The sequence below is a fragment of the Pelodiscus sinensis genome, chromosome 1 (assembly GCF_049634645.1).
Source record: "Pelodiscus sinensis isolate JC-2024 chromosome 1, ASM4963464v1, whole genome shotgun sequence".
In the NCBI taxonomy this organism is placed as follows: Eukaryota; Metazoa; Chordata; order Testudines; family Trionychidae; genus Pelodiscus; species Pelodiscus sinensis.
In genome coordinates this window covers 306,780,760-306,801,659 of record NC_134711.1, presented here as the reverse complement: position 1 = coordinate 306,801,659, position 20,900 = coordinate 306,780,760, and the positions used below count along the sequence as shown (strand labels likewise).

Genomic DNA, 20,900 nt, shown 5'->3' with positions numbered 1-20,900 from the left:
TTTTCTGGGAGGCACCTCACACCTCCCCTGTATCCCCTTCACACCTCCCCTGGGGAGGCGCACCTCACTGGTTAAGAACCCCTGTATTACAGGAATACATTCAAGACAAGGTTTGAATTGTCTAGTAGAATCTTTTCCACCTTCTAATGTCTGTGATAATATTATATCAACCACTCTGAGATATGCACACCGATTTCATGCCAATGAAGTGAACAGCACACATTGGTAGTGAAATGTCATCATTCAATTCCAGAGTTAAAACCACACTGAACTGGATCATTCTGAATGTCTGCAGGATGTCTAAGACCTTTCTTATGATTAGTTTCAGTCTAGATGATGTTCATCCCGCGGCGCCAGTTCTGCTTACCAAAAGTGGCCCACTAGGCACTCGCATTCCACGCCCGGCTCCACGCCAGCGAGCCGGGCTTCTTACCCATTTAAAGTTTGAGAATAGGTTGAGATCGTTTCGGCCCCAAGACCTCTAATCATTCGCTTTACGAGATAAAACTGTGGAGACGGACGAGCGCCAGCTATCCTGAGGGAAACTTCGGAGGGAACCAGCTACTAGATGGTTCGATTAGTCTTTCGCCCCTATACCCAGGTCGGACGACCGATTTGCACGTCAGGACCGCTACGGACCTCCACCAGAGTTTCCTCTGGCTTCGCCCTGCCCAGGCATAGTTCACCATCTTTCAGAAGATGATGTGGCATTGGTTAACATTTGAGAAGTTTTCACATCTATAGAGCTTAGACGTTTTAAAATAAAGTTCTCTTTCTGTTGAAAGGTGGGGTGGGAGAAGGCACCAGTAGATCACAGCAAACATCAGATGGGCTGTTAGTTGTCCCCTGGATCCTGATCCAAAGCCCAGTGAAATTAATGGAAAGGCTCCTGTGACTTCATTGTGCTTTGGCTCAGGTATTAGGAACAAAGGCCATGTCCAGACTCAGGGTTTTTTTCGGGAAAAGTAGCCTTTTCCCGAAAAAACTTCCCCTGCGTCCAGACTCAAGCCGCGTTCTTTCGAAATTATTTCAAAAGAACGCGGCTTTTCTTTCGATGGTGGTAAACCTCGTTTCACGAGGAAGGCGTTCTTCAATGTAAAGAGGCCGTCTTCGAAAGAGAGCATCCAGACTCGCTGGGTGCTCTCTTTCGAAAAAGCGGATTTTTCTTTTGAAAGATCCGCCTGCAGTCTAGACGCGATCTTTCGAAAGATGCTCTTTCGAAAGATGCTTTCGAAAGAGCATCTTTCGAAAGAAGCCTGCAGTCTAGACATAGCCTAAGTGGATCCTGTAGATGTTTCTGTAGCAGTAATAAATGTGGAAGAAACTATTGGGCTTCACTTGGGAGCACTCTTGTGGGGAGTTCCAAAAGACTGTGTTAGCAGAGGATATGGGGAGGAGCCCCATTTAGAAAACATCCAAATAAAAGCGGATAAACTTTAGCCTGTTTCTCAAGTTCTGGTTTCGTGGTAGGTGAAATGACAAGACATACCAAGTAAAGGAAATTAATCTGTAGCTGAAGCATTTCAATAAATCATTTTAAAAATCCATTGGAAAATACCTGTTGGCTGTTGCCAATGCTCATTTTGTGATTCTTTCCCTCTAATATGCAGAAGTGCAAAGTTACTATTGCCAGCAGTCATAAAATTAAGTAAGGTCTCAGAAAATACATTTATTGTCACCTCAATACTAGTGGAATTCAGCTTCATAAACAGCCGTTAATGTCCCTGCACATTCCTCTGCTCTCCTTGGGAAAAGAAAAATCAATCATTTCAATTTCTGTTAAAGTATCTCAAATAATACCTCTTGACTTTTTGATAAATTAACATATCTGTGGCTATTTATTCTGCTTCTCTTTTCGTTATCCCTTCCAAGTTGGATTTATTTATTTGTTTGTTTATTCCCAGAGCATGTTGTTTATTATGGGCTCTTTTCATTTGCAGAATGTCATTTCTCTTCTGGACTTCTAGGTATTTCCATCACTCTTCACTACATATTTCATTCACGTTTCTACAGAAAGTCATTATGTGGCAAAGCTTGCTGACAAGGGATATTTAGAATAGACTCTCCCTTTGTCCTGAAGCACTGTGTTACTTCCTTGTGTTAGGTGATTAATGTATCTGATCAGTAAGGACATGGGCCTGATGTTGCTGCCAAATGTTTTTATATTGCTGGAATTCATGCCATTTGCTCCCTCGCTATCTGTGGTTGGGATTGAAATTCTAGGGAGCTCTTATCATATAGGATGTTCACAGTAAAAGAGGTTTTGGGTTTTTTTGTATTTAAAAACTTTTAAAGTGCAGAAGTGAGTTGGTAGCCTTAGTATACTCCATAGTGGACAAGTATTCATACTTCAAAACCCTCTACTAACTCACTGTGTGGGCACTCTAGTCTCTCCAGTGTCAAGCAGAAATCAGTGGGGAGGGTGCTGGATATGTCACAGTTTCAGGGCAACTGCACCTGCATTTTCACCTCCATGGCCTGTCGAGGGCATCCACTTAGAGCTGGGGCAAGGAATTTTTTTTCAGAGAGTGGCCACTGACTCTTTAAAAAAATAAATTACACCATCCAAAAATCAAAAACACCCTTACCAGTGAGAAGCCAAGAAAGAAAACCTGAACCACCAAACCCCCTCATTATTCACTTGCTCCCAATACTCCCAAAGTGGAAAGCAAAAAACCCCAAACCCAAACCTCACTCATACTTTGCTTAACACGCACCATGCTCCAGCCCTGTGGGCGGGAGCATGTGCTGAGGCTCAAGGCTTGAGCCGGATCAAATTAAACTGTAGGTTTCCCACCATTGATTTAGGATTTTCTGGCTCCCAACTGCTACTTCTCCTGAGTTGAGATCCACGTCTCACTCTCTCCTGACCAGGGATTTTAAAGCTGCTCAGCGCTCTGATCTACACGGATATGTCTAGCAAACAGTCTACCTAAAACTCCGGGCCTGCACTTTGCTTTCTCGAAGGGCAATGACGAGTGTATTGCTCACAATTACAAGTTATCACATAGCTCCACCTAAGCAAGCTCATTTATTCTTAAACTAAGTTACCTCTCCTGCAACACATTCTCTCCTTAAAGGCAATGCACAGCAGTGGCGTAGTGAGAGGGGAGCGAGAGGTGGCAGCTGCCCCCGGGCACTAGGGTAGGGGAGGTGCCAATTTAGTTCCTCTCCGCTCCCCCTGTCATCCCTCGGCTCGCCTGCTCCTCCTTCACCTGATGCCGGTGGCTGGAGCCTCCTCCCTGCCTCTCCTCCCCCAGCCCAACCCTCCTCCATCTCTGCCGGTGGGTTAGTGCATGCGGAGGCCCAGCCCCAAACTGGAGGGGGTGGGAGAAGATGTGGTACAAGCTCTCCCCCCTCCTCCCAGGGTTGGGCTCAGCCATGCACCAGGTTCGGGGCATTTGCCCCCGAGCATATAACACCCTTGCTACACCTCTGAAGCAAAGTGAAGTGGGTGAGCAGAGCCACTTCTTAGCCACAGTGCTGGTCTCTCCAGTTTGGTGTGAGGGTGGGACCATGGATTTGTCCCCTTCCACACACGCCACTAGAGCTAGTACTGGAGAACTAGACTTAACCCGTTTAAAAGGATAATCGATATCTCACTGCAACAGGCTGGAATCGTGATTGAGTCAGGCTTTTCCTTGGGACTCCCACTGGAGCACAGACTTTCTACCCGAATCAACACCCATAAAAAATGGCTGGTTTGGCTCCAAGGCACAAGTGCAGCCCTGAATTTGTAAAGGATGACTCATATCTCTTCTGATTAGCTTAATAATTGTATAAGTCTTCAGGCTGCTATGGAAAAATCTTGTGCTCTATGAGGTATTCAAAAACAGACCATTAGTGTTGGCCCATGAACAGAACTGCCTCCTGAATGATAAACGGATGCATTTAAACTCCTTATCTAATACAAAATGCATCTGTGGCCAAATCCAAGATTCTTGTGTTACCATCCTGCCCTATAGCTTCTTCACTAATTCTTCTCTGTTAGCAGCATGACTTACATTGCTCCAAACTGTTCTTGTAAATATAGCTCATTCTCACGGTCAGCTGCATTGATGTTTCTGCCAGAATTTTAGCATTGGGTTAAGGTAACTGAATGGTCTCTGTATACACGCCAAAGTGGTGGAAAAAATACAGCTGAAAGTGTTTATTTTGGTATTATTGCACTGTCACTACATGTTTGTCACTCTTTAAACACAGAGTCTGCTCTGAAGTCAATAGGAAGTTAGATTCTGAAATTAGGATTGCACCTATGTAAGAAATTCTGTGCCACAGGAGTGGACATTTTAAGGGCCCTAGGATGCTTTTACAGAAGTCCATGTAGTACGTGTTACTGATTTTAGTGGAAGAGAAAAGGGTCCGTATGTCACTTTAGACTGAATTGAAGGTGGATGGATGGATTTTGGAGAAGAAAATGCATGGGGTATGATTAGGGCCCTACCAAATTCATCGTACATTTTGCTCAGTTTCATGGCCACAGGATTTTATAACTCCTAAATGTCATGATTTCTGCTATTTAAATTTGAAATTCCGCTGTGTTGTAACTGTAGGAGCCTTGACCCAAAAGGGAGTTGTGGTAGGATCCCAAAGGTTATCGTAGGTGTGTTGCAGTATTGCTGCCTTTACTTCTGAGCAGCTGCTGGCAGCAGCATTGCCATCAGAACTGGGCAACTGGAGAGTGGCGGTGACTAGCCGGGAGTCCAGCTCTGAAGGCAGAGCTGCCACTAGCAGCAGTGCGGAAAAAAGGATGGCAGGTATGGTATTGCCACCCTTATTTCTGTGCTGCCGCTGACAGGGTGCCATCCTCAGTGGGGTACTCAGCCACCAGGCATTGCTCTCCAGCTGCCCAGTTCTGAAAGCAATACAGAAATAAATACTACAGCCTCCCCAAAATAATGTTGTGTCCCCCCTACAGTTCCCTTTTGGGTCAGAACTCCAATCAGTATATCAGAGGTTAAAGGCACAGAAAATACCAGATTTCATTGTAGGAGACCAGATTTCTCAGACCACACCATGTTTTTATGATCATGAATGAGGTAGGGTCCTAGGTATAGTTGAATATGTGCTAAAGGGTGGCAGTTCTACATAGTCACTCAGAGTGGGAAGGAAACCTAGTGACATTTTCTATCCTCAGGAGACAGAGTGTTTGACCCTTGATTAATAAAGAGTTTGATAGGTTTCAATGGCAAATCGTTTTATTTGCTACCATTCATGTTTCAGACTGTCGATTAGCTGGGACATATACAGTGAGTGGCAAGTTATCACTGTTTTAATTTTAAAGCAATGTCAGTATTATAATCTTCATCCACTGTCTGTTTCAGTGTCAGTATAGCTCTTCTGTAGTGACCTCTAAGAGAGCCTTTTCAGAAGGGGAACTGTCTTCTTGACATCAGTTGTGGTCACCTGATGCCGTCGTTCTCAACCTGTGGCCTATGGGCTGCTTGTGGCCCAATCAGCACATAGCTGCAGCCCACGTGACATCCTCAGGGCCATACAGGTGTTATGTGGCCAGTGTTTCCTCAGCTTTTCCTTACGGTAAGGATGGAGGTGTTGAACAGCATTTGAGAACAGATGGCTGAGGATAGATTCCTAGTGTCATAGTGTCCATATGTATGTTTAATGATTTAGTCATTTTTGTAATTGATATGTTTTATACATATGTGTCATACACTCCTGCTAAACACCAAGTGAAGATGCACCTTTCATTGTCTTTGAGTAACACATAATACTCTGCTTACTGTCTTTCCTGCAGGAGTTATATATACTGCGGATGTCCTTGACCGAGAGACAACCAAATCCTACTGGCTAACAGTGTATGCAACTGATCGTGGTGTTGTCCCACTCTACACTACCATTGAGGTCTATGTGGAAGTTGATGATGTGAATGACAATGCCCCTCTGACCTCTGAACCCATTTACTATCCGGCTGTCACGGAAAACTCCCCAAAGGATGTATCTGTCATTCAGATCCAGGCCCAAGATCCCGACTCAATCACCAATGAAAAACTGACATACAGGATTACAAGTGGAAATCCTCAGAACTTCTTTGCTATCAATCCAAAAACAGGTAATGAGATCCCACTCCATTTTGTTTCTTGGTCAATTCACATCCTGTACAGAACTGTTTTCTCTCTGTATCTCTTGCATTGGACTCTTCAGAAGATGGGTTAAAGAGTTTTGTTTTTTTAAAATGCTCAGGGAAAATTGTTGCGCATTTTTTTCCCCAACAGTCAAGTTTCAATTTCACAGTTGATTAACTAGCACGACAGTAACCATAGCTGCCGTGTAAGGATCATGATGTCGTTGTATACACCTTTGTGACCATAAACACCTACACTGGCAGAGGATACATCACAATGTTTTCTGTGTGCTTTTATGATGCTATTTTTCTTACTCATTTTTTCATAGTTTCTTAGTATTACCCATCAACTTCACCTGAAGGATGGGACTTTGCTGGGCTAAATACAATTAATGCAGCTAAGGAAGATTTACCGGTGGACTTGAGCTGTTATAGTTTATGGGACAAAATGCCATAGCCCATATGGTTGTAGACTGGACGGGTTGGAATGGCAGAGGCAGGTTCTGGCTGGGAGGCACTTACCAGGAGAAACCTGAGGCAGACTGTCTGCTGCAGGCATGTGGCTCTGCACTGGACTGGAGAGGGAGATGGGGAGAGAGAGGGGGAACAAGGAGGGAGAGAGAATGCTTCCTACACTGCCCTCACTCCCAGCAAAAATACTCAGCTCCTGTTATCTAGAAATGGAGAGACTGGCCAATGGGAGCTAAGAGACTTTGCTGGGGGGAAGCGCGAACAACATGACAAGTCTCCCTCCTCGCTCCCCAGCCCTCTAGAGCAGAAAACAGCTGGCTTTTTAAAGTGTGAGCTGTCTCTGCCTAAGAGTTCCGGCAGTGCAGCTGCGGGTTGGATGCAGCCTGCTGGGAAGCCTCTTGCCCACGCCTGCTGTAGACTGCACAAGTCCAGATTTGTCAAGTGCAAGTTATTGAGCTCAATACAAGAGTTAACTGGATGCAATTTTAGGCATACATTGTACAGCAGGTCAGGCTACCTGATCTAATGGTCTTTGGGTCCTTAATCTACACAGACTAATACCAGCTGGGGTTCTGAGCATGTGAGATGTTACAGATATGATGCTATCATTGCGATGTGGCTATTCTTCTGAGTTGCACTGAAGTCACCTGTTAGCTTACCCGAGTCCCAGTTCAGCAGAACACTTAAGCACATACACACTGATATCACTGGGCTTTTGCATGTGCTTAAAAGCTTTGATGAAGAAGGCTGCTGTAAGTGCCACACCTTAGTTGGAAGACCAAGAATTAGCACACAGGAATAGAAAAGAATGGCATAGGTGGTTGAGCCTGGACTACTTTTGTTATCCTGCATGAATAAGGATAAGATAAGATAACGAGCCTTGTGGATAAGGGAGAAGCGGTGGATGTCATATACCTAGACTTTAGTAAGGCATTTGATACGGTCTCGCATGATATTCTTATTGATAAACTAGGCAAATATAACTTAGATAGGGCCACGATAAGGTGGGTGCATAATTGGCTGGATAACCGTAGTCAGAGAGTTGTTGTTAACGGTTCTAAATCCTGCTGGAAAGGGATAACAAGTGGAGTTCCTCAAGGGTCTGTTTTGGGACCCGTACTGTTCAATATCTTCATCAATGATGTAGATATTGGGATAGAGAGTACGCTTATTAAGTTTGCAGATGATACCAAACTGGGTGGGGTTGCGACTTCTTTGGAGGATAGGGACATAATTCAAAATGACCTTAGCAAGTTAGAGAAATGGTCAGAGGTAAACAGGATGAGGTTTAATAAAGAGAAATGCAAAGTGCTCCACTTAGGAAGGAACAATCAGTTCCATACATACAAGATGGGAAGCGACTGTCTAGGAAGGAGCATGGCGGAAAGGGATCTAGGGGTCATAGTGGACCACAAGTTGAATATGAGTCAACAGTGTGATGCTGTTGCAAAAAAAGCAAATATGATTCTAGGTTGTATCAACAGGTGTGTTGTAAGCAAAACTCGTGAAGTCATTCTGCCGCTCTACTCTGCACTAGTTAGGCCTCAGTTGGAGTACTGTGTCCAGTTCTGGGCGCCACATTTCAAGAAAGATGTGGAGAAATTGGAAAGGGTACAGAGAAGAGCGACAAGAATGATTAAAGGTCTAGAGAACATGACCTATGAAGCCAGGCTTCATGAACTGGGCTTGTTTAGTTTGGAAAAAAGAAGATTAAGGGGGGACATGATAGCGGTTTTCAAATATCTAAAAGGGTGTCACAAGGAAGAAGGAGAACATTTGTTCCTCTTGGTTTCTGAGGACAGGACAAGGAGTAATGGGCTTAAAGTGCAGCAGGGGAGGTTTAGATTGGACATTAGGAAAAAATTCCTAACTGTCAGGGTGGTCAAATATTGGAATAAATTGCCAAGGGAGGTGGTGGAATCTCCCTCTCTGGAGATATTTAAGAACAGGTTAGATAGACATCTGTCAGGGATGGTGTAGACGGAGCTTGGTCCTGCCTTGAGGGCGGGGGGCTGGACTCGATGACCTCTTGAGGTCCCTTCCAGTCCTATTATTCTATGATTATTCTATGATTCTATGAATGCTGCTGCAGAATGGACACCCTATTGTGTTTATCAAGCTGCCTCCCATCTATTCTCTGCCTTGCAAACCTCCCTAGCCTGATGTGCAATTGACAGCACATTCTGTGGCCACAAAAGTGGTAGCATATTTCATAGCAATAGGCAGAGATTTTTCAAAGCAGTGTGGACTTTCCACACCTCCCCCTCCCTATGCCTCTGTTCATTCTAATGAAGGAAGCCTGCATGGCCAAATGCCTCTTGCACTGCTTTTAAATAAACTTCACTCCGCTTTTTTTAAGGACTTACATCTGTTAGCTTTCAAGTAGAAAAGGAGCAAAACGAGAAGGTGTATGCGCACTCCACGGTATATACAGTCAGTTGTGAGCAATAACAGGTGGTAAATAACTTTCAGTATTTGGCCAGGCAGCCTATATGTAGTAAAAGAATCAGTGGAATTCTTTGCAGGCATAACCCTACAGGGCTGGCCTTAACAAGTGCTCTCACTTGTGTATCTGCTACATTTACACAACCTAAGGCCCAAATCTCACCCCTTCCCATGATAAGGAATGGGAGAGGAGGATTAATCCATCAGTCCTGCCTCCAAATCCCCATTGTGAAAGAAATCCCACTGAGCTGGATTGTAATAATGCATTTGCTTCCCCTGCATTGGCTCCCCAAATCTTGCAGCCCAGTCTGTTCAGTGGAACTGCACTTCCTCTGATGCCAAGCACACTGGAGCAGGGACCATCTTTTTGTTCTGTGTTTAGACGGCAACTTGTACAGTGAGGTTCAGGTTCAGCAAGATGGCTACAGTTATACAAATAGTAATGAAAATACTAGAAGAGAGCCGCCGATCAGTGAACCAGGACTGTTTCTTCTCACAGGGGTGCCTCCTTTCTTTTCAACAGGGAGTGCACTTTGAAGCTTGCTGTGCTTAGTTTTACAAGGTAAAACTATCACATGGCTGGAACTTAGAGGCTTCAGCCATTCCCCACTAATCCCTCCAAACTCTGAGATCTTGTAGTGCTGACGGCAAATAAAACTTTTATTAAAACTTTTAATATTTAACATTTATATTTCACTGGCTCAGGAAGGACCTTATTGTGCTATGGGAACCCTCTGGCTAGTGTATGATTTGCAAAGGACTATGTACATGTGGGCTACATCTGCTCCTGTTGTGACACCTACTTAAAGACAAATAAAAACTCTGAAATCTTGGCAGGATTCCTCCTCAACCCCTCCCCTCAAAAAAGTTCTTCTGTGGATGGATTGATGGCATATGTATGTAGTGGTTCTGTGGTGCTGAGAAAGGAGGCTTTCAGTGTTAAAGCTGGGGATTGGAATCACAGTCTCATTAATTATTGAAGTGCTGTGGGGTTTAGCTGCACAGTTCTTGGTGACAGCAATGGGAGAGAGCCGAGAGAGAGACATACAGTGTTAGCTTTAGTAAGTAGCCTTCAGCTAGCTGCCCAAGCTACTTTTAAATCTCTCTCAAACCACAATTTTTTTCTCACTGATACTGTTTTTATAAGAAACAAGTTCACAGTTATGGTGTTTTCTAGTAATTAAGAAATATATTTATAATTTTCCACTATATACTGAAGAAACTTGTCTTAGACTGTTGTGTAGCATGCTGGCTTTATATGCTATCTGACATTCCGCAAAGCTGTAATTTATGTAGTTCTTTGCAAGGCAGACTTATATGCTGCAATATGTTGTAAAATAAGTAAAGATTAAAATGTTTAATATGAACCAAGATATAGCACAGTTGGTGATGTGGCAGTCTAAGTCAGTAGTGTTTGTGTGTTCCTGTCTCAGAATAAGACTATTCAGCTATGCCCTGCGGATCAATACAGTTCTAAAATGTTAGCAATAATAATCTTTCATCTATGACTAGTCAGGCTTTGTGGGTGGAAATTAAAGTAGTGCCAAATTTAGGCCTCTACTGACATGGAAAGGAGTCACTGAGTATTCTTGCACACAAATCATAAATTCAACAAATCTTGGCTTTGTTTTGTGGTGTGTGTATTGTGCCATATTTCCATAGAATCACTTCTGGTTTTATAGTGCTGTTTCTATACACTCAGTTCACCCATTCATACATGGCCAAGTTTTCCACCTTCTCTTTCTTCTAAGCTTGACTTCATCCTCTTCAGTGCTTATGCCAGTCATATACATGTGTATAATGTTGATGGGATGGGTTTGCAAGTACCTATCCATATGTTTATATTACACCAGAGAATATCATACACTCATCACCATAGTAAATGGACCTCTGGTGAGGTATGCCATTGGGATGCTGGAGATTTTGGTTTGATTCTTGGCTGCGCCTCAGGCTTTTGGCAAGTGATTTAAGGTGAGATTTTTTATGGGGTATTTTGGTGCTGACTTAGTGTGCAGATCGTTACTTAAAGACATTTTCCAAGTCCCAAGGCTCCTCGCTCCTGTTGAAAACAGTGGGAGTCAGGTGCTCAGGCATTTTTTATTACCCCATGCAGTGCCTCTCTGCATCCTTAGATACCAGGTATGTTAAGAACCATATCATAGGGTAACCGCTGAAAATCTCAGTAGTTACACGGTTACCCATGCTGCAAAGCTTTATACTGCAGATCCCATAGCAAAGCCTCCCCAGGAGCAGGGCAATCAGCCCTTACCAGCCCAGCTCCTGGCCTTCTCCCCGGGAGTGTAGCAGGATGCTTTTGCCCATCCGGTTCCCAGGGAGCGGAATTTGCTGAGTGTAATCAATACTGTTAACTGATAAACATCTACTTATCGGTTCAATGGTTAGTCATTTATTCTCAAACATCCCTACTTGATACCTTTAACTAGTTGGTCCGTAGCCCTTTGCTTCCTATCTGTAAAATGGAAATGATAGTAGTCAAGGTGTCTCTCACATCTCTGTACAGAAGAAGCACTCAAAGGCAAAGATTTCTGAAGTTTATAGGCAGCGCCTTGTAAAATGGAGCCCTCTTCTTGGCTGTAGGCGCTGATGAAGTACAAATAAAAATACTATCAATTTAGTTCACTCTAAAGTGAGACTTCCCCTCCCCCTCCTGGATGAGGAAATCTTCCTCAGAGCAAGAATCACAGAGTGAAGACTTCATCCAGATGGTCATGACAAATAGGAAGGCATTAGCGCAGTCCTAAAGTTTTTCTGATGTTTTGGGGATTGGCATATGAGACCCCACCCATTCTCGCCTCTTGTAGATTGTGCTCTGACAGAAGAGGATGAAGAGGAAATTATGACCCTGAAAAGTCACTTCTTCCAGGTCCTTGCTCCAGAGTATATGTTTTTGTGTGGATGTCACAGCTGGCTCCAGTAACCCTTGTTTCTACACCTGAGAGGAAAAAGACAAAAAGAAACTGTCAAAACACAGCAGGCATTTTGAGGCAAATGCTTCCTCAAATTTACATTCCTCCTTTCATGTCCTAGATTTTGTTACATTGTATAGCTAAGTGGCAACCAGCGGGCTGTGATGTGCTGATATGTGTAAGTACAGGCACCAAGCCGATAATGTAGTACATGAGTGTGTATGAAATCATAAATCATCTATGCTCTCTTTCAGGGAGCTACTAAAGGTTGATTTTTCCTGTAGAACAATGAATGGTGTTCACTTAATTTAGCAAGGCTAACAGGACATCTCTGACTTTTACTGATTTATTGTGCAGAGGTTGTTTAAATTCAATATTGACCTTTTTCATGGATAGACGTGAACTTCAAATAGGAAAGGACAAATGGTAGCTGCAGCATGGACATGGTCAAAATAAGGAAACATGTTCAAACTAGTTTTGTAGACACCTGTACTTAAAATGGCAATGAATGTGTCTCCACGATTAGTGCTGCTCAGCAAGTGCATTTGCATATGTATGATGAAGAGGTAACATTTTCAAAAGCACGTTAGTACCCAACTCCCATTGATTCCAATCTCACTTAGGCACATAGGCACTTATTGAAGATGTAATTAGGGGGCTACCTGCCCTCAAATCTGTCCCCTTGTCTTATTTTCAAAAGTGACTAAGGGCCAGACTTACATAGGTTTTTAGGCCTCTAAAAATGCAGATAAAAGCATTAGTAAAACCTATCAAGTTAGGTTACTAAGTACATTGGTAAATCTGACCCCTAAGCAGTAAGGTTCCTAACTGCTTCGGGAGTTAAGCTTCTAAGATATTTGAGCACCTTGTAAAAATGTACCCATAGTATCATCCTTTTTCATGGCTAGACTCATCACACCCACATGCAGGTTTGCCTTCTTGGCCTGTCCTCCCTGCAGGGGGTAGAGCTCAGTCTTACTTTGACACAGGGGTATGTCTAGACTACATCTCTCTGTCACCAGAGGGATGTAAATTAGACATACCGAAATTGCTAATGAAGCGGGGATTTAAATATCCCGCGCTTCATTAGAATAAAAATGGCCACCGCTTTTTGCTGACGTGGCAATTTGCCGGCAAAAAGCAGCAGTCTAGACGGGGATCGGTCGACAAGGAAAGCCTTTTCCGACTGATCCTGTAAACCTCGTTGCACCCGCTGGCGACAGAGGGATGTAGTCTAGACATACCCTTAGGATGTGTCCAGACTACAGTGTTTTTATCGCAAAAAAGTGGCCTTTTTTTGAAAAAACTTCCTCTGCGTCTAGACTGCTACCGCGTTCTTTCAAAAGTAAATCGAAAGAACGCGGCAGTTTTTTAAACCGAGGAAAACCTCATTTTATGAGGAATAACACCTTTTTTCGAAAGCTCTCTTTCGAAAAAAGGCACTATGTAATGCAAACTGTGCTTTTTCGAAAGAGAGCATCCAGACTGTCTGGATGCTTTTTCAAAAGTACTGGTTGTAGTCCAGACGCCTTTTTTCGAAAGAGGCTTTTTCGAAAGTATCTTTCAAAAAAGCCTCTTTTGAAAGAGGCTTGCAGTCTAGACATAGCGTTAATATGAGGCAAGTAAATAAACTTCATGAACTCATGGGATACATCTGTATGTATTTATAGGTGCATATGGATATAAAATCATAGAGTGAAAGATAAAAACAGACAAGAACTTTGGTGTTGTGTGAAGTGTCAATCTTGAATTTCTAATCATTACTAGAAGTGCAGTGAGGGAAGAAAACTGTTGGAAATTCCATGGCCATGCTGAAGAGTTAACATTGAAGCTAGTATCAATTATCTTTGAGAAGATGGTAGAAAAAGATAAAATAAATCAGAGGAGAGAGTTATAAAAAAAGATTGATTAGGGCCGTAAATTCTTATTTTTATTTCATGTATGTAGGTGTTAATTTCACAGCGGAGTATAGCAGTAATTTACTGCACTGATTTATTACTTTTTAGTGCTCTGAAAGAAATGATGAATTTTAGTTCAAACCATTACTTTTTTTGGGTGGGGAGGGAAGAAGGAGAGAAGAAGGGACAGTTCCAGATTATTTGGACAAATCTAATGGGCTTCTGTTCAGTCTAATGCAGATTATATTAAGACATATTTTAACTAATATGATTATAGGCAAATTCAACTGTCATTCATACCACCGTAAATTCAAAGTAAGTATTGATTTTAATGGAGTCACACCAGATTTATATTGATGTGTTTGTAATTTAAATTTGGCCCTAATTTGTTTGGTGTGTTGCCAGTACACTTTAGTGTTTTCCATTTGATTTAACAGTGCCTGACCAAGAACACTCTCAAATGGACTTTTTGCTGTTTTTGCTGAAACAGACTAACTTGGCTACCCCTTTGAAACTAATATGTGCTTACTTTGGAACATGAGCTTCATTAACATAATTGGAAATGATAATGTAGCCCAGTGTTTGATTTAGTTTAGTGCTTCCTGGCTATGGAACTACCTGGCTTTTCAAATACAGGCAGTCCCCGAGTTACGGACGGGGATTTCTCGCCCCGGAGGACTGGAGCGGCGGGACGCCTGGTCCCGCTGCCCGCCTCCTCCAGGGCGAGAAAAGCTGCTCCCCGTCTCCCTGGTTTGCTGGGGGAGCCAGCAGACCAGGGAGACGTGGAGCAAAGCAGCGGAGGACCCGGCCGGACCCGCGGCCGCTTCCAGATCAGCTGGAAGCGCCGCGGGTCCGGCCGGGTCCTCAGCGGCTTTGCTCAGCGTCTCCCTGGTCTGCAGACCAGGGAGACGCTGAGCAAAGCGGCGGAGCACCCGGGGCCGGACCCGCGGCCGCTTCCAGATCAGCTGGAAGCGCCGCGAGTCCGGCCGGGTCCTCCGCTGCTTTGCTCCACGTCTCCCTGGTCTGCTGGGGGGGACGCAGCTAGTGCCCCCCCAGCAGACCAGGGAGACATGGAGCAAATCCGGGGGCCTGTGGTAGAGCAGGTGGGGCACTGCCGGTTGGTCCCGCAGCACTGCTCCTTGGCGCTACTGGACCAACCCGGCAGCCCCCCAGCTGCTCTGCCCCAGGCGTCCTGATTTAGCCGCTGCTGATCAGTTTCAGCAGTGGCTGAATCAGGATGCCTGGGGCAGAGCAGCTGGGGTGCTGCTGGGTTGGTCCAGTAGCACCGAGTAGCGGCCGCGCTACTGGACCAACCCAGCAGCACCCAAGCTGCTCTCCCCAGGCGTCCCCAAGTCAGCCACTGCTGAAACTGACCAGCGGCTGACTACAGGAAGCCCGAGGCAGAGTTGCTCTGCCCTGGGCTTCCTGGAATCAGCCGCTGATCAGTTTCAGCAGCAGCTGACTTGGGGACGCCTGGGGTTCTTAAGTTGAATCTGTATGTAAGTGGAACTGGTGTCCAGATTCAGCCGCTGTTGAAACTGATCAGTTTCAGCAGCGGCTGAAGCCAGTTCCGACTTACATACAGATTCAACTTAGGGACTGTAGGTTTGTTCTTATCTTGTACGTAACCCGGGGACTGCCTGTACTACAGACAGATTCTGAGAAAGGCCTGGATAATTTTATGACTCTATGAGCTTGTATAGGGTTAATGAAGGCCAGAAGCGCAAATGGTTGGGAGAAACATAAAATGTCTCTGACCAACCATAAAGAGTGTTGAGCAATTGGTAAGCTGTATTATGAGACTGTTGGCTTGTCTCCCCCACTGGTGGATTGACGCTGTAGAGGTTGATACACTGGGTTGATTTAGTGGTCTATGACTCACAAATAAAGGTTTTTTGCTTTTCTTCTGGCTTTTTGGGTTGTGAGTAGTAGTAACTCTAATCCCATTTCCCTCCAAGAGGGGGAAAAAAGCTTGTGTAGCTTTTTGACTGCTATGTTCAGAATGGGATGCTGAGGCATAGAGAGATAAAGCGACTTGCTCGAGATCACTCAGGAAGTCTTTGGTAGAGCAGAGTTTGAACCCAAGTCTCTGGCTAGTGCCCAAATAAGAGGACTGTGCTTTCTCTTCCAGTCACTGAGGCTATTTGTATAACTGCTCATCAACATGACAAAGGGCATCACTATCTATACCAAAGTAAACATATTTGCATATTTTTCTACAGAAAAATACAGTTTGGTATTTTTCTACAGAAGATCAGTGTTATTTGGTGATGTGCCTCTAGCTGTTACTACTAGGCAGAGGCCCTATCTCAAGGCCAGTAGAGTTACAGTCTACATCTACAAACTAGAAAATGGAAGAGACACAGGGTACCAAGTCCATTTCCATGCTGATGCACATTATTCCCTGTAGTATGTTTCCAGTTAAGTCCTCCATGTAATCCAGGTTTTGGTCTGAGCCAGTCCTATAACTTCTCTGTTTCCCTATTTTTAGAAATAAGAATGGTGTTTGCCTACTTCATGTCACTGTGGTCAGACTTAATTCCCATGGAATGCTTGAAAGGTGAAAAGTGTTGCCTAATTGACAGTTACTTAAAAATACGCTATCTTACCCATTACCAAGATAGCTTCCCCAATTATCACCTCTCATACCATTAACTCACAAACATCCCACTCTCCCCACCTCTAATATCATCAATTCACAGACATTTACCTTCCTTCCTCCCCCCCCCCCCCCCCCCCGCATCTCCCTCCTGTTCTGAAATGTGATTTGTCCTTTTCATATGTGTTCATTTTTTTTAATTGTATCCTTTGGTATATATGGTTGTGACTATTTTCTTCCACTATTTGATCTGAGGAAGTGGGTCTGGCCCACGAAAGCTCATCATCTAATAAACCATCTTGTTAGTCTTTACAGTGCTACATTGTCCTGCATTTTGCTTAAAAATACAAGGCCATTTGCCTCAGGAAGCAAGATTCATCTCAAGCCACCCTAAAGCAAATCAGTATAATCTAGTTGTACAAGGGTTTTCAAACTCTGTGTTGCAGCTTGTAAGGGCATGTTGGTAGCTGGCTGTGAGATGCTTGTTTACCTGTGCCTTCACAGGTATGGGCGATTGTGCCTCCTATTGGCCACAGATTGCTGGTGGGAGCTGCAGGAAGCAGTACAGACTGGGACACTGCTTCCCACAGCTCATATTGGCTGGGAATGGTGATTCGCAGCCAGCATGAGCTGTGATCACCAATAACTGTGGAAGCACAGGTAAATAAAGCATCTTGTAGCTAGCTACCGACTTGCACTTACAAGCTGTGATCCAGAGTTTGTAAATCGCTGGTCTAGCGGCTAGGACACTAGAGCAGGAGTTAAGAGCCTTGCATTTGGTTCCCAGCTTGATTTCCCACCTACTATGTGATTCTAGGTGGAAACAGTTCATTTTCCTGCCTCTCTCAGTCCATCTAGTGACTGAAATTTCTCCTGAGAATGGTGTGTAAGTGTGTGTAATGCTGCCCTGATCTCAGGTGGTGCTAATGTAATGTTGCTTTTAATACAATAATAAATAAAACATTTCCGTCTCCTCTGATTAGAGTAGTTTCTGCTGAGTTTTGTTTTGTTAAACATCAAAGGCAATTCAGCTTGCTGAAAGTTCCTGATAGCAAGAGTTTCTCTCTCTTTTTTATCAGAGGGGTAGCTGTGTTAGTCTGAATCTGCAAAAGCGGCGAGGAGTCCTGTGGCACCTTTGCCCACTTCAGTAAGTCTATAAGGTACCACAGGACTCCTCGCCACTTTCTCTCTTTTTTAAAACTTTACCAACAGCTCTGCTTTTACTCCTCGTAATTGCCAGCTCTATTTTTCTGTAATCAGCACATTTTAACTGGCCCACAGAACATTTTGCAAATCTCAGTGATGCCACCTTTGTTCCTGATGAGTAGTAGTACACTCCATGAGCATGAATATTGATTTAATTACATCATTGTGTCATCAATCATTAATTCTACCATCAACTTTTAAGCAGAATATTGTTTCAGTGGGGAACTCTTAAAAAGATTGGTATAATATAGACAAATAAGTTAATATTGCTTATAGAGGAAATTGCTGTTCCATAGGAAGGAGGTTGGCAGAATCAGACCTTTATAGCTAGATCTTATTGAGTCAATGGGAACGTTTTTGTTGACTTCAGCGGGACTTAAGATCAATCCCTTTCAAAAAGGAAAAGTAGTGATCCTAATCCTGGGACACCCTCTGCATGCTTCCCTGCAATTAAATAATTCCTTTCGGTCTTCCTGCCCATACAGAACTTGGATCTCAAAGCCATTTGAGATGTGAAAGTTTGGCATTAATTCCTTGTGAATGTAAATTATTGTAAATGATTTCAATTACCTTACCCTGTTCAAAAGATTAGCAAGCCAGAATCTCTCTCCTTTTCAATTCAATGCTGGTTATCATCTTAGTTCTAAAATGCTATTTTGTCTCTTAGTATCATTTTTTATTAGTAACATTTTGAGGCACTATGATTGCCATAAATGGTCAAGCAAATAGCTACACTTTGATTTACTGCACACAGTCTTTCACCTCCCACTGATACCCAAGATTAGTAATTAAGGCTGTTATATACTTATGGAATAATATTCATTGAATTGTTTTCAGAGATGGAGACAAAATTGAGATCATTGGATAAAAGATACTATAAATTGTAACGGCAAAATATTATTCCTGAAGCAAAGGCACACTAAACATTTGCCAGTATATTTTTTCCAAAAGATCTATATCGCCAAGGTATTTTTCACTTTATGTCCTAAACTATTATTATTAATAGCAGGAAACCAAATCCAAAAAACACCCTTCAATAATGATGCACTTCTGTAATTCAAGACTGCAAGTCAGAGTAGAAATCGACAGGCGGAAAGAGAACTTTTGAGAATTATAGGAATATAGATAACTTGAACAGCTGAGTTCTTGCTGTGATCAGAGATGCAGGGGGACTAAGGGCAGAGCTCCGAGTATTCTAATGTTAGATCAGCTAGAGTTGTTGGTATTTTTAATTACTACCACTTTACAATCATTCACTTAATTTGCAGCTTTTCCCTTCAGTGATCAATAAACTGTAAAACTTCATTACTAAAACAGTACCACTCAAACAATATTTGGAATAACACTTTGTGCTATTGTCACAATATAATGTGCCTATATCACAATATAAATGGGAAATTACAATCAAGCATGTGTGTATTTAACCCTGTATTTAACCCTGTGCTAGTTAACATTTTTATAAATTACCTGGGAGAAAATGTAAAACCATCACTGATAAAGTTTGCAAAGACACAAAAATTGAAGGAGTTGTAAATAAGAAAAAGGATCAGTCCTTGGCACAAGAAAGAAATCAGTCCTTGCCAAAAGAGCAATCAATATCTATCTATTGGCATACTTGATGCAAACAAATATGCATTTAATATGGCTAACTGCAAATATATACGTCTAAAAGCAAAGAACGAAGGCCATGTATACATGATGGAGGATGCCACCCTGGGAATCATAGAACTGGAAGGAAGAGACCTTGGGAGGTCAGAGTCCAGTCCCCTGCTCTCACAGCAGGACCAAGCACTATCTAGATCTTCCCTGATAGATGTCTGTTTAACCTGCGCTTAAATATCTCTCTAGTGATGGAGATTCTACAAGGAGAACATTTTTTCTCCCTCCTCCTTGTAACACCCTTTTACATGCTTGAAAACTGCTATCATGTCCCCTCTCAGTCTTCTCTTTTCTAAACTAAACAAGCCCAATTCTTCTCTCTTAGGTCATGTTTTCTAGACCTTTAATCATTTTTTGTTGCTCTTCTCTGGACCCTTCTCCAATTTCTCCACAACTTTCTTGAAATGTGGTGCCCAGAGCTGGATACAATACTCCAGTTAAAGTCTAATCAGCACAGAATAGAGTGGAAGAATGACTTCTCATATCATTCTCACAACACTCCTGTTAATGCATCCCAAAACAATGTTGGCTTGCTGCTGCTTCTTCTTCTTCTTTTTTTTTTTTTTTTTTTTTTGCAACAGTGTCACACTGTTGACTCGTGTTTAATTTGTCATCCACTATAACCCCTAAATCTCTTTCAGCAGTACTCCTTTCTAGATAATCACTTCACATTCTGCTTGCGTGAAACTGATTGTTCCTTCCGAAGTGGAGTACTTTGCATTTGTCCTTGTTAAACTTCATGCTGTTTTCCTCAGACCTCTAGTTTGTCCAGATCATTTTCAATCATGACCCCATCCTCCAAAGCACTTGCAACCCCTCCCAGCTTGGTATCATCTGCAAACTTAATAATCATACTCTCTTATGAAGGATGAGTATTCTCTAGGAAGGAAGAAGGATGTTGATAAATTGGAGAGGGTTCAAAGTGGACTACAAGAATGATAAAAGGGTTAGAAAGCATGCCTAATAGTTATAATGGTAGACTCAACTAGTTCCATCTATTTATCTTATCAATGAGAAGGTTGAGGGATAACTCTGACCATACAGAGCTAATGGGTGCACAGTATTTCAGGTTTGCTATGTGTGGATTTTCAAGACCTCTATGTGTGAAAATCCACACATAGCAAAACTGTGTGGGCGCAGTCTACCTTCTGAGGATTGAGGTTTGAATCACTGATGATAGAGTATGATGTTGCTTGGTTTGCTAAAGAAAAGGATATTTTGAGAAGAAATCCTGAGAAATACATGAAAAATGTGTGCACACTGTACTTAAATTGATTTCAAGCTACTTTTTCGTAATGTTAAAAGTGTGGTATAACCAACGTCATGAATAAATAAAGGAGCTAGCTCTGATACTATGTTTAGCTTCACTTGTGAGAGATGATGGGAGACTGTTAAAATTCATGTCTAGCATTTAGAGTACTCTTAGAATAGAAGTATATTCTGAACAGTATTTTATGGGTGTTTTTTGTGACAAGATATACAGTATGTCAGTCATCAAAAAATAAATAAGTGCAATCCTGTGCCAAAGCTGAGTTCTACTCCTTCAGCTTTTATACAATTCTCAAATACAGTACAGACTTCCCTTGCATAGTGGATCTATTTAGTCCTTGTGT

General features: G+C 42.8%; 1 protein-coding gene across 9 annotated transcripts in view; it reads left to right on the top strand.

Annotated features, from left to right (window-relative positions):
• FAT3 (FAT atypical cadherin 3) overlaps positions 1–20,900 on the top strand; it is a 647,479-nt gene that overhangs the window by 264,412 nt on the left and 362,167 nt on the right. For all 9 annotated transcript variants that reach the window (XM_025188675.2, XM_075919378.1, XM_075919376.1 and 6 more), the window contains exon 3: positions 5,756–6,070. In XM_025188675.2, the coding sequence (XP_025044460.2) occupies positions 5,756–6,070 (315 nt within the window). The remainder of the gene's footprint in view (positions 1–5,755; positions 6,071–20,900) is intronic.